Genomic DNA, 24,834 nt, shown 5'->3' on the forward strand with positions numbered 1-24,834 from the left:
GGATGTCAGCAGGGCCTTTCTTCACCCACAGGCTCAGGTGGAAAACACTACCTTGCCTCTTCCAGCTTTGGTGGCCCCTGATGCTCCCTGGCTGTGGCCACACTGCTCCATGTCTCCCCACGCCTCCATCCTGTGTCCGTGTCCTCCCCTTTTCCATTAAAGGACACTCACCATTGGATATGGGGCCCACTCCAGTCCAGGAGTATCTCATGTTGAGATCCTTACTTCATTATATCTTCAAAAACTCTTTCTCTTATTCCAAATAAGGTCATACTCTGGAGTTCTAGGTAAACCTATGTTTGAGGGGCCTCGATTCAACCCCACTACAAGGGGGCTGTGTGGTAGAGTCCAATAAGTCAACCTACTCTACTTACAATAGATTAAAAAGCAGGCCTTTGTAGTTTTCTGTTTTGTAGCAGAAGGATTTTCTGGAGAAGTTGAGTTCCTTAACTATAAGTTGTACAAGTGGTAAAGTACCCACCAGCTGCCAACCTGCCAGACTTTGTGCTCCTTTGTTAAGAAGGCTGGGGCACTATTAAGATGACTCACAGTTTTTTGTTTTGTTTTGTTATTCTATTATTCAGAGTTTTTGAACTCTGATTTTCTGATTCGATGCTTAATGGTTTCCAGGGGAGCATTCATGCTATTTTTCCTTCTTGCAACTGGATTGTGGCAAAAGAGCTTAGCTACCAGTGATGGAACCTGCAATTGTAGAAACAGTCCAGCCGTCCAGGAGATCTGGGTGTTCTGGAGGATCTGGAGCTCGCAGGAGGGTGTGCTAGCCCGAGAACACAGATGTTTCAAAAAGCCCACCGACTTATACTTCCTAACATAGCTCCTTCCAAGAGGGAAATGTCAGACTAGTACCCTTTGGAAAGAACATCAACTGCCCTGTCAGTGGCGGGAGCAAGCTGCCCAGGTGGGGCCGGTGGGCTTTTCCATGAATGCATCTGATGTGGGGGTTTCGATGGAAGCGAGCTTGCTAGGTGGTGCTGAGCTGGCCGAGGTGGCCCTCGCTGTGGCCCAGTGTGGATGGCTGATGCTGCCTTGGGCCCGGCTGGGAATGTGCTTGGTGGTTGGTGTGCCAAGTTTAAAGCTGGAGAACCATGATGGGACAATGCTTTTATGTCCCCCCTCCTTAGTTCTGCATGTAGTCACCTGTTCCTGACAGAACCTGCCTTGTCCTGAAAGGTTCTATCCATAGTTCCTGCATCCCTCCTCCCCTCTCTGTGAAAGAATAGTACTGAGCAAGCCTGTTTACTTATGGGAGATTAGTGATTTCAAAACAGAAAAGAATACAGGGTTTTCTTTACTTGGGAGATAGTGGAAGGGTAAGCAGCAGCTTGTCATGGGGCAGAGGCTCAGCTTGGCCTCTGGCTTTACTAGATCTTTCTCTTTTTTCTTCCCCCTGCAGTGTGAGGATGTGGTCAGTGGCCTGTCATCCCCACTGGCAACATTGGGGGAGCTGAAGCCCCCACAGCAGCAGGACCTCACAGCTTTCCTATGCTTGGTGGGGTACAGAGTGCAGGGCGGGTGTCCAGGCCTGGAGGATGCAGTCAGCAACCAGAAGCTCTTTTCTACAGCCTATTTCTTGGTCAGTGCACTAGCAGGTATGGAAAAAGAAAGAAATGCTGCTGTTGCTTTGAAATTGCTTTGCTTACTATTATGGAAGATTTGGTACATGCTGTTCCCGCCCTTTCAGCAGTACAGGGACGGTAAGTGGCAAGCTGAGGAAGCTTTTATGACTGCTGTGAGAAACCATAGACTTGTGTGACACCAGTCTCCTCTCATGTCTCTCTCCTCCTCCGGGGAGAGCTGTCTACGGGCACACATCCTCAGCAACACAGGAAGGCATCTCCTTAAACATAGCCTGTGGTTCACTCTTGGGCTTTGACACTGCTGCGTGGCTGTGGCTTTCATCCGGCACCTGCTCTCCCCCCTAGTGTTTTGGTACTTCTGATCCTCTTTGCAAACTTGTTGGCCACTTTGTGGGCATTTGGGCAGGGAGAGTGTGGAGAGCATCCTGATACACTAGGATGCTGGGCCCAGTAGGAACACAACCCTCTACCCTGATCTTGAGATGGCTCTCCTAGGGGCATGGCCATGGAGTTATCACCTAGCAGTGGACCCTGCCCTGCCACTCCTCTACCACTGCCATCCAGGATTCCCTATGCCAGAGGGGTTGGGATATCAGAAGGTAGCCATTCTGTGTGGGCTTTCAGTTCCTTCAAGGAAAGGCAAGACCTGCCTGGCCCATCAGCCTTGATCCTTGTCTCCACAACTTTCCTTCCTGGTGATATTTTTTGAGGTATTGAGTTCAGGATGCATTTATGGTTCCTCCCCAGTGCCACAGAAGAAAAAAGGGCAAGGAGATCTTCAGTTTTTACAAAATTAGTCAGAGAGGATCCCTCTCTCAGGTTTATATGCTCCTTCTCTAAGTCATGGATAAAAGTTTTGGCTGGGACAGGACACAAGATAGAGGCCTGTGGAACATCACCAGAGAGCTTTTGCCCCTGAAGTTAACGTCAGTGTTGTACTAGAGTTTTTAAATATAGTCATTCTATCAGGGGCTAATCTACTGGCCAGAGTGTTCCAGCATGTGGAGGGCATTTTCTTCTCATACCCTATTACTTATTGAAATATTTCTATCAATAGGCTAGTTCAGTGATATGAAATATGCAGCATGTGTCTGACATCATGAATGCATCACACTGAAACCTTGCATACAGGGAGCCGCTGGGAGTTGACTCATAACATGAGACTTATTTGCTGTTCCTGAGCTGGAAGCTTGGGGGTAGTGGAATCTTTAAGTGCAGCTGAAAATAGTCAATTTCTGAACCCACCATGCCCCTTGCATCTCTCTGAACTGTTATCTCATTTACATGTCAGTCACTGTGGAGGTCAGATCAGCTCTTCCATTGTAAAGCCCTTCCATTAGTGTTCCTCCTAATCCTCGGCCCTTCTGAGTTGCCCTTTTCTTCTTATGAAAACAGTCTTCTCTCTTTAGAACCTGGGGAAAATGCTGGAACGGAAAATGGCCTCTCCTTGAGTCCTATCTGCAGCTTTCTGAATAACACCAGTTACCAGCTTCACCGTGTCTAACTTTTAAAAATTGAGATAAAACTTACATACATCATATTAGTTTGAGGTGTACTATGATTCCATATTTGTATACATTGTAAAATGATCACAATATGTCTAGTTAATACCCATCACCATACATATACATTTTTCTTACAGAATTTTTAACATTCTTAGCAACTTTCAAATACACAGTATAGTGTTGTAACTATAGACATCATGTTGTACATTACATGCTCATGATTTACTATAGTGGCTGCACTAATTTACATTCCTACCAACAGTGCACAAGGATTCCCTTTTCTCCATATCCTCACCAGCACTTGTTATTTCTTGTCTTTTTAAAACATAGCCATTCTAACGGATGATTCTGATCTGCATTTCTCTGAAGATTAGTACCATTAAGTGCCTTTTCATGCAGATCCTCTGCTCATTTCAATGAAATGGTTTGGATTTTTTTGTTTCATTTTATTTTGCTATTGAGTTACATGAGCCCTTTTATATTTTGGACATTAACACCTTCTCAGAATTATCTTTGTAAATATTTTTTCCCATTCAATAGGTTGCCATTTAATTTTTTGATTTCCTTTGCTGTGTAGAAGTTCTTTGGTTTGATGTAGTCCTACTTAATTCTGGTTTTGTTACCTTTGGTCTTAGCAATGATTTTTTTAGATTTGACACCAAACGCAGTCTCAAGGAGCTTATTACCTTTGTTGTTTTCTTCTAGGATTTTTATGGTTTCAGGGCTTATGTTCAAATCCTTGATCCATTTCAAGTTAATTTTTTTGTATGGTGTATAATAGTGATTGTTTCTCTTTTTATGGCTTTGGATATGGCTGTTCAGTTTTCCCAATGCCACTTACTGAAGAGATTATCTTCTCCGCGTTGTATATTTCTGGCTCCTTGTTGTAAATTAATGGCCCAAATGGGTTTAATTTCTGGGCTCTCTATTCTGTTCCATTGATCTGTAGTCTGTTTTTATGCCAGTATCATACTGTTTCATTAGTATAGCTTTGTAATATAGTTTGAAATAAGATGATGTGTGCTACCAGCTTTGATCTTCTTTCTCAAGATTGCCTTGGTTATTTGGGGTCTTTTGTGGTTCCATACATGTTTTAGAATTCCATACATGTTTTTCTATTTCTGTGAAAAATGCCATTGGAATTTTGATAAAGATTGCATCCAAACTGTACATTGCTTTGGGTAGTATGGACCTATTAATATTACATTCATATTCTTCCAATTCACAAGCACAGACTATTTTTCCATTTATTTATGTCTTCTTCAATTTCTTTCATCATTGTCCTGTAGTTTTCAGTGTAGAGGTCTTTCGTCTCCTTGATTAAATTTATTCCTAGTTATTTTATTCTTTTTGATGTAATTACAAATGGAATTTTCTTAATTTCTTTTCTGATTATTTATTAGTATATAGAAACATAACAGAGTTTTATATATTGATTTGTATTCTGTAACGTGTCTAAATTTATTCTAATAGTTTTTCTGGTGAAGTCTTTATTTTCTATGTATAGTACCATGTCATCTGTAAATAGTGACTGTCTTACTTCTTTCATTCCAGTTTTGATGTGTTTTAGTTCCTCTTCTAGCCTAATTGCTCTGGGTAGGATTTCTAATACAATATTGAATAAAAGTGGTGAGAGTGGGCATCCTTGTCTTGTTTCTGATCTTAGAGGAAAAGCTTTCTGCTTTTCACCATTAATGATGTTAGCTGTTGGCTTGTCATATATAGCCTTTTCACGTTGAGGTGCATGACCCCTATCCTTTATTGACAAGTTTTTTTGTTTATCATCATAAATGGATGTTGAATTTTGTTAAACGCCTTTTCTGCATCTATTAAGATGATCATTATTCTGATCCTTCATTTTGTTACTGTGGTGGATCATGTGATTGATTTGTGGAAGTTCAGCTGTCCTTGCATTCCTGGAACTAATCCCATTTGATCATGGTGAATGAGCATTTTAATGTACTGTTAAAGTCAGTTTGTGAATATTTTGTTGAGGACTTTTGCATCTGTGTTCATCAGGGATATTGGTCTGTCAATTTTCTTGTGGCTTCCTTGTCTAGTTTTGTTGTCATGGTAATACTGGCCTTGAAAAAGGAGATTCCAAGAATTTGAGAAGGATTCACATTAGTTTTTCTTTAGATTTTATTTTTATTTAAGTAAGCTTTATGTCCAGTGTGAGACTTGAACACATGACCCTGAGATCAAGAGTCACATGCTTACCAACTGAGCCAGCCAGGTGCCCCAGTAATTTTTTTCTTTTCTTTCCTTTTTTGGTGGGCAGCAAAGCAAGGTTTATTGAGTGACTTACTGAGTGGTAGCAAAGTAATAGTATAATGCTCCCAAGGAGGGAGGGGACCTGAAGGTATTGCCCTAATTTTTCTTTAAATATTTCATAGAATTCACTCATGAAGCCATCTGGTCCTGGACTTTTGTTTGTTAGGAGGTTTTTTCATTACTGATTCAGTTTTTTTATTTCTTCCTGATTTTGTCTTGGTTGTATGTTTGTAGGAATTCATCCATTTCTTCTAGCATGTCCAGTTTGTTGGTGTGTAGATGTTCATAGTAATTTTTCAAGATCCTTTTATGTCTGTGTTATCAGTTGTAATTTCTCTTTCATTTCTGATTGTATTTACTTGAGTCTTCTATTTCTTGGTGAGTATAGCTAAAGGTTTATCAATTTTATCTTTTCAAAGAACCAGCTCTTAATCGTATTGGTCTTTCTAGTCTCTATTTCATTTATTTCCACTATGATCTTTTGTTATTTCCTTCTACTAAGTTTGTTATTCCCTTCCTAGTTCTTTCAGGTATAAAGTTAGATGTATATTTGAGATTTTTCTTGTTTCTTAAGGGAAATTATTGCCATGAACTTCCCTCTTGAATTGCCTTTACTGCATCTAATGAGTTTCAGTATATTATATTTCCATTTTCATTTGTCTCTAGGTATCTTTTGAATTCTCCTTTGATTTCTAATTTCACCCATTGGTCATTGAGTAGCATTTTTGATGTCTATCTATTTGTGACTTTTCCAGTTTCTTCTGTTAATTGGTTTTAGTTTTATACCGCTGAAATCACATTGAGCATCTTTTCCAATCACAGTCTTCTTAAATTTATTAAGACTTGTTTTGTGGCATAGCATGTGATCTAACCGAGGGAATATTCTATATATATCTGTTAAGTCCATTTAATGTGTTAAGGCTGAGCTTTCCCTGATGATAATTTGTCTGGATGATCTATCTCTGATAAGTGGGGTATGATGTCCCTACTATTATTATATTGCTGTGTATTTCTCTCTTCTTCAGGTCTGTTAATGTTTATATATTTAGGTGCTTCTGTGTTGGGTGCATAAATGTGTTATATTTTCTTGTTATATTGACCCATTTCTCATTATATAATGTACTTCTTTGTCTTATTACAGTCTTTGTTTTAAGGTCTATTTTGTTTAAATTTAGCTATGTCCCCTTTCTTTTGGTTTCCATTTAGATGGAATACCTTTTACCAACTTTCAGTGCTGTCTTGACATCCTAAGTGAGTCTCTTGTAGGCAGCATATAGAGGGATCTTTAAATATTTTTCCTATATAGCCACTCTATGTCTTTTGACTGGAGAATTTAGTCCATTTATATTTAAACTAGTTAATAATAGGTATGTACTTATTGCTATTAAAAATTATTTTGTGGCTGTTTTCTAGTTTTTTTTTGTTCTCTTGCTCTCTTCTTTTGATGATTTTCTACAGTTGTATGCTTAGATTCTGTTCTCTGTGTATCTGCTATAGGTTGTTGCTTTGCAGTTACCATGGATGCTTATATATAAAAACTTATTTTTATAAGTAATTTTTTACAAGATTTTATTTATTTGAGAGTGACTGAGCAAGCACGAGCTGAGGGGAGGGCAAAGGAAGAGAGAGGGAGAATCAGATTGCCCACTGAGCCGGGAGCACAAGGTGGGGTTTGATCCCAGAACCCTGGGATCATGACCTGAGCCAAAGGCAGATGCTTAAACAACTAAGCCACTCAGGCACCCCTATACCCCTATAACAGTCTATTTTAAGTTGGTAACAACTAAAGTTTGAATGCATCCTAAAGCCCTACAGTCTTACTACCTCCTCCACCACATTTTAAGGTTTTGATATCACAATTTATACCTTTATATCTTAAGTATGCCTTAACAAATTATTGTATAGTATTTTACTACTATTTAGAATTACACATTTTTTCTTGTATTAACTTTAAAATTTTAATTCCAGTATAGTTAACATACAGCATTTCAGGTATCCTATATAGTGATCCAACAATTCTATATATATTACTCAGTGCTCATCATGACAAGTGTATTATTTAATACCCATCATCTATTTCACCCATCCCCCCATCCACCTCCCCTCTGGTAACCATCAGTTTGTTCTCTATGTTGAGAGTCTGTTTCTTGTGTGTTTTTTGTTGTTGTTGTTGTTATTGTTGTTCATTTGTTCTGTTTCTTAAATTCCACATGAGTGAAATTATATGGTATTTGTTTTTCTCTGATAGACTTGTTTCACCTAGCATTATACTCCCTAGCAACATCCATGTACTTGTGCATGGCAAGATTTCATTCCTTTTTATGGCTAAGTAATATTCCATTGCGTGTGTATATGTGTGTGTGTATACATATCTCACATCTTCTGCATTCATTCATCTATCCATGGACACTTGGCTGCTTCCATAACTTGGCTATTGTAAATAACACTGCAATAAATATAGGTGTGCATGTACCTTTCTGAATTACTGCTTTTGTATTCTTTAGGTAAATACCTGTAGCGCGATTCCTGGATGTTAGGGTAGTTCTATTTTTAACTTGTTGAGAAACCTCCATACTTTTTCCACACAGTGGTTGTACCAGTTTGCATTGCCAACAAAAGTGCAGGAGGGTTCCATTTTCTCCACATCCTTGCCAACACCTGTTGCTTCTTGTGTTGTTGATTTTAGCTATTTTGACAGTTGTGAGGTGATAACTCTTTGTAGGTTTGATGTGCATTGCCCTGATGATGAGTGATGATGAGCATCTTTTCATGTGTCTGTTGGTATCTTTATGTCTTCTTTGGAGGAATGTCTGTTCATGTCTTCTCATTTTTTTTTTTTAAAGATTTTATTTATTTATTTGACAGAGAGAGATCACAAGTAGACAGAGAGGCAGGCAGAGAGAGAGAGAGGGAAGCAGGCTCCCTGCTGAGCAGAGAGCCCGATGCGGGACTCGATCCCAGGACCCTGAGATCATGACCTGAGCCGAAGGCAGCGGCTTAACCCACTGAGCCACCCAGGCGCCCCGTCTTCTCATTTTTTAATTGGATTGTTTTTTGGATGTTGAGATATAGAAGTTCTGTATAAGATTTGAATACCAACCCTTTATTAGAGAGGACAGTGCAAATATCTTCTCCATTGCTGCCTTTTAGTATTGTTTCCTTGCCTCAGAAGACATACCTAGAAAAGAGTTGCTGTGCTCTTTTCTAGGATTTTCATGGTTTCCTGTCTTGTATTTAGCTCTTTAATCCATTTTGAGTGGTCCAGTTTCATTCTTTTGCATGTTGTTGCCCAGTTTTCCCAACACCATTTGTTGAAGAGATTGTCTTTTTCCCATCGGATATTCTTTCCTGCTTTGTTGAGATTAACTGACCATATAATTGTGGGCTTATTTCTGGGTCTTCTCTTTTGGTCCAATGATCTATAGGTCTGTTTTTGTGCCAGGATCATCCTGTTTTGATTACTGCAGCTTTGTAATATAACTTAATATCCAGAATTGTGATGCCTCCAGCTTTGCTTTGGTTTTTCAAGACTGCCTTGGCTATTAGGAGTCTTTTGTGGTTCCACACAAATTTTAGGATTGTTTGTTCTAATTCTGTAAAAAGTGCTGTTGGAATTTTGATAGAGATAGCATTATGTATGTAGAATTGCTTTGGGTTGTGTAGATATATTAACAATATTTGTTTCTCCAATACAAGCACACAAATCTGTTCCTTTATATTGTCCTCAATTTTTTCATCAATATTTTATAGTTCTTAGAGTACAATCTTTTATCTTTTTTGTTTAGGTTTATTCCTAAGTATCTTATTATTTTTGGTGCAACAGTAAATGGGACTGTTTCCTTAATTTCTCCATCTGCTGCTTCATTATTGGTATATAGAAATGCAACAGGGGTACCTGGATGGCTCAGTTGGTTAAGCGTCTGTCTTTGGCTCAGGTCATGATCCCAAGGTCATGGGATTGAGCCGTGCATCAGATTCCCTGCTCAGTGGGGAGCCTGCTTCTCCCTCTCCTGTCACTCCCCCTGCTGTGCTCTCCTGCTATCAAATAAAATCTTAAAAAAAAATAAAACAAGGAAAGAAAAAACGCAATGGGTATCTGTAGATTGATTTTGTATCCTACCACTTTACTGATTTTGTTTATCCATTTTAGCAGTTTTTTTGATGGGAGTCGTTTGGGTTTTCTATATATATATAGTATGTCATCTGCAAAGAGTGAAGGTTTGCCTTCTTCCTTGCCAATTTGAATGCCTTTCATTTATGTTGTTGTTGTCTGATTGTTATGACTAGGATTTCCAGTACTATGTTTAGTAGAAGTGCCAAGAGTGGACATCATTGTCTTGTTCCTAACCTTAGGGGAAAGGCTCTCAGTTTGTCCCCACTGAGGATGATGTTAGCTGTGGGTTTTTTATAAATGGCCTATATTATGTTGTAGTATATTCCTTTATACCTACTTTATTGAGGGTTTTTTGTAATAAATGGATGTTATACTTTGTCAAATGCTTTTTTCAGTGTCTGTTGGAAATTATCATATGGTTCTTATCTTTGATCTTATTAATGTGATGTGTCATGTGATTGATTTACAAATATTGAACCACCCTTGCAATTCAGGAATAAATTCTTGGTCATGGTGAATGATTTTTTTAATGTATTATTGGATTCTGTTTGCTAGTATTTCGTCGAGGATATTTGCATTTATGTTCATCAGAGATCTCGGCCTGTAGTTCTTGTTTTTTTGTGGTGTCTTTAATTTTGGTATCAGGCTAATACTCGTCTCATAGAATGAATTTGGAAGTTTTCCTTCCTTTCTTATTTTTTGGAATAGTTTAAGAAGAATAGATAAAACTCTTCTTTAAATGTTTGGCATAATTTGCTTGTGAAACTATCTGGTCTTGGAGTTTTGTTGGGAATTTTTAAATTATTGATTCAGTTTTGTTGCTGGTAATTTCAAATTTTCTATTTCTTCCTGCTTCAGTTTTGGTTGGTTATGTTTCTAGGAATTTATCCATTTCTTCTAGGTTGTTCAGTTTGTTGACATATAGTTTTTCATAATATTCTCTTACAGTTATATTTCTGTGGTGTTTCTAATCTCTCTTTTGTGATTTTATTTATTTGGGTCCATTCTCTTTTTTCTCCATAAGTCTGGCTGGTGACTTATCAATTTTATTGATTTTTTTTTTTTTTCAAAGAACCAGCTCCTTGTTTCATTGAGCTTTTCTATTTTTTCATTTCTATATCATTTATTTCTGCTCTAATCTTTATTATTTTCTTCCTTCTGCTGACTTTAGCTTTTGTTCTTTTTCTAGCTCCTTTAGGTGTAAGATTAGGTTGTTTGACATTTTTCTTCCTGAGGTAGGCCTGTTTTCCTACATACTTTCCTCTTATGAGCACTTTTACTGCATCAAAGTTTTTAGGGACTATTATGTTTTCAGTTTCATTTGTTTCCAAGTACTTCTTAATTTCTTCTTTCTTTTCCTGGTTGACTCATTGATGACTTAGTAGAATGTTATTTAACCTCCTTGTATTTGTGGTCTTTCCAGATGTTTTTCTTGTTGACTTCTAATTTCATAATGTTGTAGTCAGAAAAGATGCATGGTATGAATTTGATCTTTTTAAATTTGTTTCAAAGGTTTGTTCTGTGGCCTAATACATGATCTGTTCTGGAAAATGTTCAATGTGCATTTGAAGAGAATACACTTTCTTTAGGATGGTATATTCTGAATATATGTTAAATCCATCTGGTCCATCGTGTCTCTCAAAGCCACTGTTTTTTTGTTGTTGTTGATTTTCTGTTTGGATGATCTGTCCTTTGATGTGTGGGGTATTAAAGTCCCCTACTATTATTATAGATTATTTCCCTATGTTTGTTGTTACTGTTTTATGTATTTGGGTGTCCCCATGTTGACTGCATAAGTATTTACAATTGTTATATCTTCTTGTTGTATCATTTCTTTTATTATTACATAGTGGTCTTCTTTGTCTATTATCATAGCTTTTGTTTTAAAGCCTTCTGTCCAACATAAGTGTTGCAACTCCGGCTTTCTTTTGATATCCATTTGCATGATAAATGTTTCTCTATCCCCTCAGTTTCACTTGGCAGGTGTTTTTATGTCTAAAATGACTCTCTTGTAGGCAGCATATAGATGGGTCTTGTTTTTTTTAATCTATTCTGTCATTTTATGTCTTTTGTTTGGGAAATTTAGTCCTTTTTTCATTCCAAGCATTGTATTTGTCTTTTTTAAAGACAGGTGGGGCAGAGATGGAGAGAGATAATCTTAAGCAGATTCCATACCCAGCACTGAGCCTGACTTGGAGCTCGATCTCAGGACCCTGAGGTCATGACCTGAGCCAAAATCAAGAACTGGATGCTTATGGGATACCTGGGTGGCTCAGTCGTTAAGTGTCTGCCTTCAGCTCAGGTTGTGATCCCAGGGTCCTGGGATTGAGCCCCGCATCGGGCTCTCTGCTCGGTGGGAAGCCTGCTTCTCCCTCTCCCACTCCCCCTGCTTGTGTTCCCTCTCTCACTGAGTCTCTCTGTCAAATAAATAAATAAAATCTTAAAAAAAAAAAAAATTGGACGCTTAACCAACTGAGCTACCCAGGTGCAAACCTCATTCCAAAATATTATTGATAGACATGTATTTATTGCCATAGATATATATGTATATATAAATGCATATGTAAATGTAAACATATAGGTATATATGTGTTTATGTATACGTGTGTGTGTGTGTGTGTGTGTATATATATATATATATATATTTTAACTTGCTGTGCAGTTTCTGGACATTTTCTCTGATCCTCTCGTCTTTTATGATTTGGTTTTCATTAGTGATACATTGGGATTTTTAAAAAATTCTTTGCATATTCATTAGTGATTTTTGATTTGTGGTATAACATCTTCTGCATAAAGTAGTCTATATTAAATTGGTGGTTGTTTATGTTTGAACCCATTCTTTATTCCTCCTATCCCCGTGTTTTAGGTATATGGTGTCATATTTTACATCCTTTATTTTGTGAGTTCCTTGACTGATATTTTTAAAGATTATATTTATTTATTCATGAGGGACAAAGAGAGGCAGAGTGAGAAGCAGGCTCCCTAAGGAACAGGGAGCCCAATGTGGGATTTGATCCCAGGACCCCGGGAACAGGACCTGAGCCGAAGGCAGGTGCTTAACCATCAGAGCCACCCAGGCACTAAGCCTTGACTGATTTTTCACAAAAATATTCAATTTTAGTGCTTTTTGTGTTTTCTACCTTCTTACTATAATTTTTGGTCTTTGCTTTCCACTTAGAGTTCCCTTTAATATTTCTTGCAGGGTTTAGTCATTGTGAGCTCTTTATAGTTTTTGTTTGGGAAACTCTATCTCCTTCTACTCTGAATATTAGCCTTGCTAGACAGAGTATTCTTGGATGCCATTTTTCCCATTCAGCACTTTGAATATATCATGGTACTTCTTTCTGGCTTGGAAAGTTTATGCTGAAAACTCCACTGACAGCTAATTTATGGGGTTTTCTTTGTATATGACTCTCTTCCTTGTCTTACCACTTTTAATACATTTTCATTATCACTGTATTTTTCTATTTTAATTACAGTATGTCTTTGTGAAATTTGCTTTTTTGGGGTTTCTCTGTGCCTCCTAGATATGTTTCCTTCCCTGGTTTAGGGAAGTTTCCAGCTATTTCTTCAAATAAATTCTCTGCCCCCTTGTCTCTTTCTTTGGACTCAAAAATATGAACATTATATTTGATGGAGTCACTGAGTTCCCTCTGTCTGTTCTTATTTTGCAGGATTCTTTTTTTCCCCCCCATTTTGTTCAACTTGTTTACTGTCTTCTAGGTCGTTAATTCCCATACTTCTAGCCTGCTGTTTATTCCATCAAGCATGTTTCTCACTTTATTGGGCTCTTTATCTCTGCTGTTACTCCTTCTCTCTTGTGTTAATGGTCTCACTGATGTGCTTCACTCTTTTCTCAAGTCCAGTGCATATTCCTTTGATCACTGCTTTAAATTCTTTATTAGGCATGCTATTACATCTGTCTCACTTTGATCTCTGGCCATGTCTTGTTCTTTCATTTTGGACAGATTCTCTGTTTCTGTGTCAGGAAAGTTAGTTCTGTCTCCTATACCTGAGGGTAATGACTTTATGAATAAGAGGTCCTACATGTAGTTGCTACAGTATATTGTGTCCCGTTTCCCATGGCCTAGCACTTCTGGGAGTGTCTCCAATGTGTCCTGGTGTCTTTATCCTTCACACTAGTCATTTGCCTGTTGTGGGCAGGGTTTGGTCTCTGGTTTGTATGTGGCACATTTTACCTAGGTGCGCTCTTGTCTGCATATAATGAGATCTCTCACTGCGCCACAGGAATTGAGGCCTCCAAACTTGTAAGTCCGGAGACGCAGTGTTGGCGCGAGTTTGGGGCAGTCTTCTGGGGGAGGGGCCTACTCTCCTGAGACTGAGGCAAGCATGAATGGAAAGGGCAAGTCTTCCAGACCACAGGGCTTGGTGTAAATGAATTAAGACCAAGTGTTTGCATTGTGTCGGTTCCCACAGATGGCCAGTTCCTATATTCCTGGAGGGGGTCTCTCCATGAAGTCTCTCTGATGAGCAAACAACCTCCCCACTATGTGCTCTAGGTACTCTTCACATTCCTATCTCCAGGCTCTATGTTCACAGGCTGTTTGCAGCTGCCCTTGGAGTGAAGACAGGCAATGTCCTCCAGGCTCTCCTAGAGCCAAGCATGGTAACCTTTAAAACTCCCGGCTTTAAGCACCACTGGTTGCATGGAGTCACAAAATATGAGCCCTTCTGCTTTCCAAGCCAATTGTTTTCCCTGTGTGTTCTCCTATATGCTAGTATATCATCTTTTGCCCTTCTCTGTGACCATGGCTCCCTTCTCACTGCTTTTGCCATAATCCATTTCTCTCCCAAGCCACATCTCTGTCCTTTCTACCTTGATTGCTGTGGCCTTTTCTCTGCCTTTATTTGTGGAGTTTGTTCTGCCAGTCTTCAGATAGATTTCTGGGGTATTTAGGATGATACGATAGTTACCTAGTTGTATTTGTGGAATGAGGCAAACCTTGGGTCCTCCTATTCAGCTGCAATCTTCCACTCCTTCTACAAGTAGGCCTCTATCACAGAAAGACTAGGGGGGGGGGGGTAGTAGTCAGCCAAGAACTGTCTCTCCATTTGTTATAGTCCCATAGGGCCCAGGCTCTCAAGCCTGCTAGCCACCAGAGCCAAATGATCAAGAGGTATTCACTGGCTGGCAGCCTAAAAACTAGAGCATCAGACTTGTGTAATAGCATCCCTCCAGGAGATACTGTTCCCTTGGAGTGTGGCAGAGGAAGGATGCAAAGATGGTAAGCACTGGCCACCATCCTCACAGTGTACTCCAGCAGGCCCCTTGATCTTTTGAGAGGTCTGCCCTCCAGATTGCTGCTTTAAGATAACAAATCTCTTTCACAGAGAGTCTGGACACCTTTCAAAGGGCTGCCTTTTTGCAGATAGGTTCATGGGCAAGACGTTTAAGAACCATTGCTCAGCTTGTTATAGCCTTGTGGATCTCAAGAACATGAGCTCCATCGGCTTTCAAAGCTAGATATCTGGGGAGCTAGCTGGTCTCTCCAGTGCCTGTCTTAAAAATGTGGGGTTCAAACTCTTTGCTCCTCAGAGAGAAGCTTTTTTGTTCCCTTCCAATTGTGGGTCACTGTGCCAAGGGTGGAGTTTATGGTGAGATTGTGTCTCAGCCTTTCCTACTTGCTTAGATGTCAGTTTTATTTGCCAGATGTGTAGAAGGTGCTCTGGTAGTTTTGTTTTCCAAGGCAATTGTTCTGTATGTAGCTGGAAGTGAATTCAGGATCTTCCAACATAGCCTCTTCATGCTTACCTTGTTTAAAGCAGTTCAACCCCAGCATCTTGCCTATCTCTTGAACACTTTCTCAACACCAGCTCAACCACTTAGTGACCTTAAGCATGAACTCCCTCGGTGTCATTTGTAAAACATAGTCATAATATGGAAGAGTGCTGAGGTAGGAGAAAATAATTATCGTGCCTCCAGGAAATTAAAGTAGTAAAATTAGTTGGTAAGCTCTATAAAGCAGATGCTGTTACTTCATCCTTGTGGCCCTAGCACCATACTCAAAATAGTGAATGACCATCTGCATAACATGGAACTAACGCATTTCCAAGAATAAGGGTGGTGGTGGTGGGGGGAGTGGATGATGATGATTACATGGAACTCAGGAGCCACCTGAAAAGTGAGGGAATGGAAGCATGAACAGTGGAGGTGATGTGTGACAGTGGTTCAGCTTGTCCCAGGTGACTTTGTCATTGCCCTTCCAGTGCTGTGATCCTTCCACCAGGGGACACTTCCCAGCTTCATCTTCCTGACTGGGGACAAGGGCCTCCTTGATAATTTGTTGACTATGGACCTTTTCTGTGGGCAAATGCACACACAATATTTAAATGTAATTTTAGGGGATTCTCAAGCAGGATCATTCCCTGGAGCTGCCCCATCCTCCTAGCAGCCTTCCTTCCTTGGGAATAGGCTATGTTGCATCATACTCTGCTGGATCAGAGCCCCAGTGGCATGCTATTTATAAGAGACAGGTTCTTGAGTGGTTCCTGGGCCAGATGATGTAGCAGGTGACTCTCTCCTCCTCTCTTTTGCCTTCTCAGTTCAAAGGTTATATCCTGAGGGATTTGGTTCTTTTGGAAACTGCATCTGTTTTATCCTGGTTGGTATTTAAAATCTATTTTGAATAATATTGACTTGGATTCCCTTTCCCTGAGACTTGGCAGGGCCCTTCTGGTGCAGCCCTCCACCAACTACTTCTGTCACTGGTGCCCCTTGTGTTGAACTAGTGGTGGGCGGGGAGGTTCTGCAGTGCCACCCCTTAGTCCACCCACATTGCATTTTTCTCCCCAAAATGACTAATGACCCAAGTGGAACCCTTTATATTTTACCCTGTTCTCTGACAGCTGCAAAAACCAAACTATGGTTGGTTAAAGGAGGAAACATGCTCACAGAGGTATACCCAAAGTCACACCCCAAATTCGTAGCAGCGCTCAAACACAGCTCTTATCACCAAATCCTAGCTTTTATATATATAATATATATTTTAAAAAAAAATTTTTTTTTTTTTTTTAATTCAGCTAGATTCAGTTTAGATGATCCCAGTTTTGTTGGCAACATCCAAAGCTTCATAGTCAGGAGCCAGTTGAACATATGCCGCCTTCTTTCTCTGGGGTCTGATCAGGGTGTTGACCTTAGCCATGTCAATGTCATAGAGCTTCTTCACAGCCTGCTTGATCTGGTGCTTGTTGGCCTTGATATCCACAGTGAACATACTTATGTTGTCTTCTGTTTTTTTCATGGCTGACTAATCAGGGGGAACTTGATGATGGCATAGTGGTAAAGCTCGTTTCTTCTAGGGTGCACTCTTTTGAAGATATTTGGGCTGTCAAAAAGTAGATGACATGTGGAGTTGCCGGAGTGGCTCAGTCAGGTGTCTGGGATCAAGTCCTGTGTCAGGCTCCCTGCTTAGCAGGGATTCTGCTTCTCCCTCTCAAATGAATAAATAAAATCTTAAAAAAAAAAAATAGATGTATTTCAGCACTGCTTTCTTGGCCTTCAAAGCCTTTGCTTTGACTTTTGGAGGGCCAGGGGCTTCCTTCTTTCCTTTGTGAAAAGATAGGTTCTACTTTTCAATATGATTTGCTTTTTCTAGAGTCTGTACAGGTCTTCTTGATTGGCAAACTGAAATGTCAAGGACTATCCTCTAGTGAACACAGAGCTCGTTACTTTATTCTAACATCTATTTTCTAAAAGGCCTTTGCTGCCTGTTTAGCACCATTCATTCATTCAGTGATTACTGAGCATGTCCTCTGCTGGGAGAGCACTAAAGTATAAATTAGATACAATTCAGGGGCTGACCTGTTCCCATGGATTTTTTGGTTTTGTTTTTTGGACATTGACTGATTTTTGTCTCCTGCAGAAATGCCAGATAATGCAGGAGCTCTGCTGGGTGCTTGCTGTAAACTCCAGATTATTCCTTCGCTGTGTCACTTGGTAAGGAAATTATCAGTGGGGATGGGCACTAACAACCTTTAGGATTTTTCATCTATAGTAGCCCCTCAAAATAGGTTAAACCAAGTATTATTACTAACCTGACTTTTTTATACACCATCCACATCACACCAGACATCCTACCCTATAGGAAGACTGAGGCTGAGAGGAAAGCATTTGTACAAAGATCTTGCTTGCAGAGCTAGGACCCAACTCTCATTAGATTCTAAATCTCAAGCTTTTCCCACTGTTTTGAGACCGAATTTTGGCTAAGGTTTGGTTGTAACTTTGCAGGGAAGGGGCCTGACACCCTGTTAGTTGTAATGCAGTGCTAGGGCTAGACCGGTTTGATTCAGCTCTGCATCTAATTCACCAAGGAAGTATTTGAGAGAACTGCTTTGTCTCAGATCATTAGCTTTGTGTCCTAAAGAAATTTCATGGCAAGAGCAAGAGTTAGGTGATGATGACCTTAACCCTAGCGAGTCAAGATTAAGCTTTTCCTTTTTAAATTACAAACTGGGTCATGAATAGAAGGAGCCATGAGTAGGCTGCCCAGAAGCCACTCTAATGGGCAGATGTTGTTCAGCCTGGGGCAGAGTAGCTGAGCACACCTGGCTGGATTAATTACTAAGAGCCCAGACCAATATGCTCTGTAGGCTCAAAAGAGCAAAGCTCAGAGCTCTGCTCCCAGATCTAGGAAGCAGGTATCAAGATTAAATGCCTGGCCAGGATCCTGAAATTTGTTACCCATCCACTAACACCATGCTTAGTGCCTTAGGTATTTCTGTGCATAGCAAAGACATCTGAATAAGGCATCATTCTAAGGAGCAGTTTGGAACCTATTCACAAATGAAAGTAGATTCTACCCACACAGAGGAATGCTGGGTTCTTATACTTTGACCACTAAAACTGAACTACTTGGAAACATGCCAGCATATATGTTCTGGGGCCAGCTGTGGGTCAAGTCTGGTGGTATAGTTGGGATATGGAGACAATAAGTACCATTACCTGTGTGCGGTCATTAGGATGGCAGTAGGTGAGTGCTTAGCATTTCCCAGATTACCCTTAGTAAGATTTACAAAATTACCAAAATATTGCAAGAACACATTAGCTAATTCCCTTTCCCAACAAACTCACACTTACTTGTCATCTTCCTTGCAGTCAGCATTAGATTTGATCTTCGTGTTCCTTCCAAGTTCTTCTTTGTTGGTCCTAGAGTAGCCAGGACACATTTGGAGTTCCAGGATGACTGGTATTCTACACTGACACAAAACAACCCACCCATAGAGTCATTTGCTTTTCTAGGGCTGCTTAACATAGACAAAGAAAACATTTTCCTTTAAACAATTTCCTGGGCATCTTCACATAATCTGACCTAGATAGTGAGGCTCCTGCCTCCTGGAAGAATTTGGGTGTCAAATGTACCTGCATTCCTACGTTCTCTTGTCTGGTGCCCAGAGTAACTTCGAGAGCCTTTCGGAAAAGATTTTAGAATAGCATCAGGTGGAATCAGTGGAGGCTGTTAATTTTGCCCCACCACCCTTTGCGTGACTGTAAGTGCCTGTGGGCACGTGGGGCTGGCGGCTGTTCAGAGAAGGAACCTGGATGCTGCCCAGACTGCTGTGGGCAGCCTGCACTAGTGGAGTTCATTCTTAAATTACTGGGATGTGATTCTTCTACCAGAGAGCAGGCCTAATCCACTTTCTAAAGCAAAATTGAGAGTTTCTGATCTTGGCCAAAGGCTGGTGTAAAGCCTGTGGTAGCACTGTGTGAGTGGTAGTTGGTATATCTACATGGTGTAGACCTATCAGGCTTAAGTACTTTTATAGTCAAGTGACTGCTGCCCTTCGGGGCAAGCTTTTAGTAAGGTTAGAATTGCTTAGGATATTTCTGGAAATCTTTTGGATTCCCTTCAGATTCAGTTGAAATTCATACATACTTTATAGGTTTACTTTTTTTTAATCTTCAGTAATTATAAAGATTAGCCAATTTGATTTTTACCAGGCATTCAAAACCAGATGAGATTAATGTAGAGAGTACAAGTAAAAAAAAAAAAAAATGAAGTGTCACAAAATTTCAAATGTTCTGAAAACTTGCAATTAGTGCAGCATCTGAAGTGGCCTCTCTGAAGAGCTAACATTCATTCAGCACATTGAGGGCCATGTCTTATGAAGGACCAGGGCCCTGGGCTCCTAAAAAGCTTAGGTTTTAGAAAACAGACTAAAGTTACTGTCAAGAGGATAGTTTCAGGAAGACAGTAGGGTAATAGTGGCTGGGATATGGGGGTAGAAGGGAGAGTACGAAAGACCCTTCTGAAGAGGCATTGCAGAAGACAATGAGAGATGAGAAAAAAAAGGGTTTACATGGAACTCTGGAGGGAGTGTCCCAGGTAGGAATAGCAAGGGCAAAGGTTCTTTAGGCAGGAAGCATTACTAAACAGTGGTACCTACCCTTTTGAGGAGATCAAGCAACTATTTAAGAAATAAAAAGAAAAATCAAACCATACATACTGTTTCTATGGGAAAGTTACATTCTGAAGTTTCTCATCTCCTGAAGTTACGGGATCTAGTAGAAGGTAGAATTCAGAGTGGAGATTCAGTCAGAACTCCAGGCAAATTGGAAAAATCAGGTGTAAGGTCCTGGCCTGGGAGAAATAGCTCTTGTTACATCTTAAGGGTTTTTCTGCACCACTTGGGGAATTTAAAGAACAATAACAATTAAATTTTTCCCCATAATCATCTAGAAGTACATTATTATTTAGCTATGTGGATTATCTAACATTTTTAAGTGTATTTGCTTAAATGTGTCATTTCAGCTCCGTGCTCTCTCTGATGATGGAATATCTGATCTTGAAAACCCAGACTTGGCTCCTCTGAAAGATATGGAAAGGTTTATGATTGTGCAGCGTTTGTTTGCCTCAGCTGACATGAACCTGGAGAGACTGCAGTCATCTGTGAAAGTTGTCACCCAGAAGGACTCTAACATTTTCCCACTAATTCTTTATATAAGCCTAAATGGACTCTGTGCTTTAAGCAGAGCACATTAATAGCACCATATGTGAATTACAAATACATGTTATCAGCCAAGGCTGGGTATTTTCCAGCATTGTTAAGATACTACTGAGTTTAGCCACTAGGTACTCTATAAACAGTTTTTCATAAAAGGCCTATGCTGGTGACCCAGTTTCTAAGTTAGATTCTAGCATCTGAAGAGCTAGAGGATGGTTGAGAATTCTAAGCCAGCGTACAGATTTTTTTTCACAGAAAAAATGGGTCCATTTCTTTCTTTCTGCTAGACAAAAACAGCTGAATATGACTTTGATCCAAAAATTCATTTTAAATCGTGAATGCTATAGGAAGACAATTAATAGAAGAGTCTGTGTTATAGATGTGCTGATTGACAAATGAACTGTAAATGCCATTATAGTACATATACTCTGCTAAACAAAATTACACTAATCTAGTAGCAGGACCCCCTTCCTTAGGGGTCTAGCTATAGACATTTTTTTTTTTGGTAATGCTTTGACGAACACACCAATTCTATGTCTAGAACAATGTTGATTTCCCATGCATTCTCGATTTTTAACTTATAAAATACCACATACTGTATCAAAGGGAACTGTATATTTTACATTCTGTTTGAAATTCTTCTATAAATAACTTGGAGTGTCTCTCTAGTGCTTCTGATTCCATTGCCACTAACTACTGGGGACCTGAAACCACTTTTCCTTAGCAAAAAGTAGCTAAGACTTCCTCCTAGAATTAGTCTACCTTAGGAGCAGGGAGGATAGAAATAGCAGTTGTTGAAAGAGAAATGTGTTACTCAGCACATTTTTTTTTTAACCTCATCTATTTCTCTTTTCTGCTCTTCAGATTTTAATGAACATTAACATGGAAGAAATGAAACAAAATAACCCTTTCATCACCTCAAAAATAAGACTAAATCTTATGGAAATACTTCCAATACATGAAAAAAAGAGTTATACACTGTGTGGCAACAACAGAAAAAGCACCTTATAACAAACTGGAAAGGAATCTGCCAAAGTGAATAGTTGTGCTACAACGGTGGCACTATACATGCCTTTTTGTCTTTCTGAAATAAGTTTTATAAACAAAAAATTGATGGCAGATTTTCTAAGAATCTACTTGTGTAAACACATAGCTACACATCACAAGGCAGTGGGAAGCTCCTTTAAAAGTCTACAAGAAACTGGACAGTGATTCCTTTGGGGAGAGAATTTAGTAGTTGGGACAAGAGGCTGGGGTGTTACCCTTCTATTCCTGTTTTAATTTTGTATATATTAACCTCTTAAAAAAACAACCAACCAAAGCCAAGCCAAACCAAAAAAAATCCAAAAGCAACAGAAACTAAAAGATCAGCTTTAGGCAGAAAGAAAAAAGGCCATCCCAGCACATGCCAAAAAGTTTGGGTTACATCAAATAGACAACTAAGGCATTTGGTCATTTCTACAACTATCAGCTAGTTACCCTGTTGGACTGTGTCTTAAAAATTTGGAATTAAGTGGTGCCTGGGTGGCTCAGTGGGTTAAAGCCTCTGCCTTCGGCCGAGGTCATGGCCCCAGGGTCCTTGGATCAAGCCCCGCGTCGGGCTCTCTGCTCAGCAGGGAGCCTGCTTCCTCCTCTCTCTCTGCCTACTTGTGATCTCTGTCTGTCGGATAAATAAATGAAAACTTAAAAAATTTTTGGAATTAAGGGCACCCTCTGCTCAGATCATGATCCCAGGGTCTTGGGATCGAGCCCCTCATCAGGCTCCCTACTCAGGAAGCCTGCTTCTCCCTCTGCCACTCCCCCTGCTTGTGTTCCCTCTCTCACTGTGTCTTTCTCTAGCAAATAAAATCTTTTAAAAAATTTGCAATTAAAAAGGATGTAGCCATATGCTGCTACAGGTCTCCCCAGCCTCCCAGTTACTGCCACACCTTAGCAGACCCCACTGTGACATGGTGGGCAAAATAGTGCTGGGCATGCTCGAGTGGGCTTCCAAAAGGCTAAGTAACTAGTATCTTCATCACTACATACAATGAACTACTATCCTCATCACCACATACGATTAATTGTAAATGTAGCAAATTCTGGTAGCCCAGATACCTAGAAAATAGATAGAAAATAGAGTATTTTCCAGAACAACAGAAGTGGAAAGCCACCTTCACTCAAATGTTTCCATGACCACTCGTCTTTTTCCAAGTGGATGCAGGAAGAGTCAAGAAGCACTTCTGGGGGCACCTGGGTGGCTCAGTGGGTTAAAGCTTCTGCCTTCGGCTCAGGTCATGATCTCAGGGTCCTGGGATCGAGCCCTGCATCAGGCTCTCTGCTCAGCGGGAAGCCTGTTTCCCCCTCTCTCTCTGCCTGCCTCTCTGCCTGTGATCTCTGTCAAATAAATAAATAAAATTAAAAAAAAAAAACCACTTCTGTTAGGGTTCCTCAGGTGTCCATGATCTAATAATCCCTAGAACCTGTGAACATGTTACCTATGTACCAAGAAGGGACTTTACAGATGTTCTTCAGGTGACAGATCCTGAAATGGAGATTATCCTGGATTATCTGGGTGGGCCCTTAGAGGGCAGAAGAGTCAGTGAGACTTGGCCAAAGAAAATGCAGGAAAGATGAGTCACAGGAAGGATTCAGTGCTGTTGCTGACTCTGAGACAGAGAGAGGTCATTTCAAGAACAAGAGAGCAGTCCATGTGACAGCCAGTAAGGAAGCGGGGACCTCAGTTCTACAACAGCATGGAACTGCAATCTGCTGCCAACCTGCAAGAGCCTGGAAGAAGGTTCTCTTTCCAGCATTAAGAGCCAGGGCAGGCCATGGGAAAGGTCTCAATTTCAGTTAGGTGGGACCTGCGTTGCATTTTCAAACTGCACATCTGAGTTTGTACTTAAAGCTGGGACACCTGGGTGGCTCAGTTGGTTAAGCATCTGCCTTTGGCTCAGGTCATGATCCCAGGGTCCTGGGATTGAGTGTCTGCACTCAGCTCCCTGCTCAGTGGGGAGCCTGCTTCTCTCTCTGCCTGCTGCCTCCCCTGCTTGTGCTTTTCTCTAACAAATAAATAAAATCCTTAAATTAAAAAAAAAAAAAAGCTACAAAGTTTGTGGCAGTTTTTTACTATAGTGAGAGAAAACGGACAGTACAAGATGAAAGTGAGTAATCTAAAACCGAATTCTTTGGGAGACATGAGAAGTACACTAGACTAGCAATTTCTGAAGTACTGGGCATGGAATCCCAGAAATTTAGCTTGAGAAAGAGTTGCAAAAATACCTTTTCTGGACATCGGCTTCCCGCACTCACTCACGGTCATGCCTCCCATCTCTTGGCCAGCCTGGTGGGTCCGCCTCCCTTTTCCACTGCAGGCCTCAGGACTGAGCTGTGCCATAGCAGGTGCTGTATCTCCCACCAGTGCTTTTCCTGCTTGGCTAACTTGTCCTAGCATCTCATGTCATCTAAGCATAGACGCCTTTTCTTGATCCTATATTTTAATCTTCCCTGTCTCTGCCATTTTTTCCTTGAGTTTGTCACCTTTGTAAGCCACCAAATGGCTTGGGCTGGGATAGAGGAAACAACAGTTAGGGTTTCCTTGTTAAAGAAGAGAAGCAGGTGAAAAATTTATATATTTATTTTGGTGGCAAAAACTACACGCTTTTTGCAAAGATTACTCGCATTTAAAAAGAAATTACCAAAGCTAATCTGATATCCTCTGTATTTATCATCTCTAAACCTCAGTTCTACCTATAAATGAAACATATTTTTGCAATATTAAATATTTATTTTTATATGTACAAAAATATTTTACTTGGAATATACAATCTCACATGTTGAACATTTCAATAATTTTTGTTTTGGACAACCCAGGAAATATGTGAAAAGAGAAATTTATAGGGACAGTTTCTGAAAAATCAATAACTGTACTGCAAGAAAATTTTATTTATACAAGGGCAGCAGTAATGTTTCTTTTATACAGGAACTAGTAATACAATTACTTGGAAAGCAGTAGCAAATTTTATTTTTAAACTTTTTCATCAGAAAGTTAACTTTAGCAGCTTGTTCAGCCTTTATTTTTAGATTGCTAACAAGCATTTTGCCCTCCATTAAAAAAGAAAAGTTCTACAATTATTTCAAAGATTAGAGGTTAAAAAGAGCATGCATTTGTGTTCAAAATAAAGATATACCAAACTGAAATGGAAAAAAAAAAAAAATCCCCAAAGCAAGGTTTTCACAAATACTCACCATGGGCTCTAAAATAACTCAACATGCAGAAAACTACACTTGTTGCCGAACCCTAAGTGCTCATTCTTCCCCAGCAAAACCGAAGATCCCACTTCCTTAAAAATCAATGTTACCAAAGAAAGAGGAGTCGGCAGTTCTTTTAAAAGAACAC

At 39.9% G+C, this 24,834-nt stretch overlaps 1 protein-coding gene and 1 long non-coding RNA gene across 4 annotated transcripts in view; one reads left to right on the forward strand and one right to left on the reverse strand.

The window, feature by feature from the left end:
- Nucleotides 1-21,265, forward strand: part of GSDME (gasdermin E) — an 84,827-nt gene extending 63,562 nt beyond the window's left edge. For all 3 annotated transcript variants that reach the window (XM_032873018.1, XM_032873015.1, XM_032873011.1), the window contains exons 8-10: nucleotides 1,415-1,610; nucleotides 17,375-17,448; nucleotides 20,261-21,265. In XM_032873018.1, the coding sequence (XP_032728909.1) occupies nucleotides 1,415-1,610; nucleotides 17,375-17,448; nucleotides 20,261-20,491 (501 nt within the window). In that variant the 3' untranslated portion in view covers nucleotides 20,492-21,265. The remainder of the gene's footprint in view (nucleotides 1-1,414; nucleotides 1,611-17,374; nucleotides 17,449-20,260) is intronic.
- On the reverse strand, nucleotides 1,530-24,044 carry LOC116876742. Its single transcript, XR_004384450.1, has 4 exons — nucleotides 23,748-24,044; nucleotides 19,956-20,010; nucleotides 18,589-18,702; nucleotides 1,530-1,603 (listed from the first exon to the last, which is right to left on the reverse strand). It is a non-coding gene; the product is annotated as an uncharacterized LOC116876742 (long non-coding RNA).
- Nucleotides 24,045-24,834: the final 790 nt, after the last annotated feature.

The sequence above is a fragment of the Lontra canadensis genome, unplaced genomic scaffold, assembly GCF_010015895.1.
Source record: "Lontra canadensis isolate GAN:19392208 unplaced genomic scaffold, GSC_riverotter_1.0 scaffold2, whole genome shotgun sequence".
NCBI classification, from domain to species: Eukaryota; Metazoa; Chordata; class Mammalia; order Carnivora; family Mustelidae; genus Lontra; species Lontra canadensis.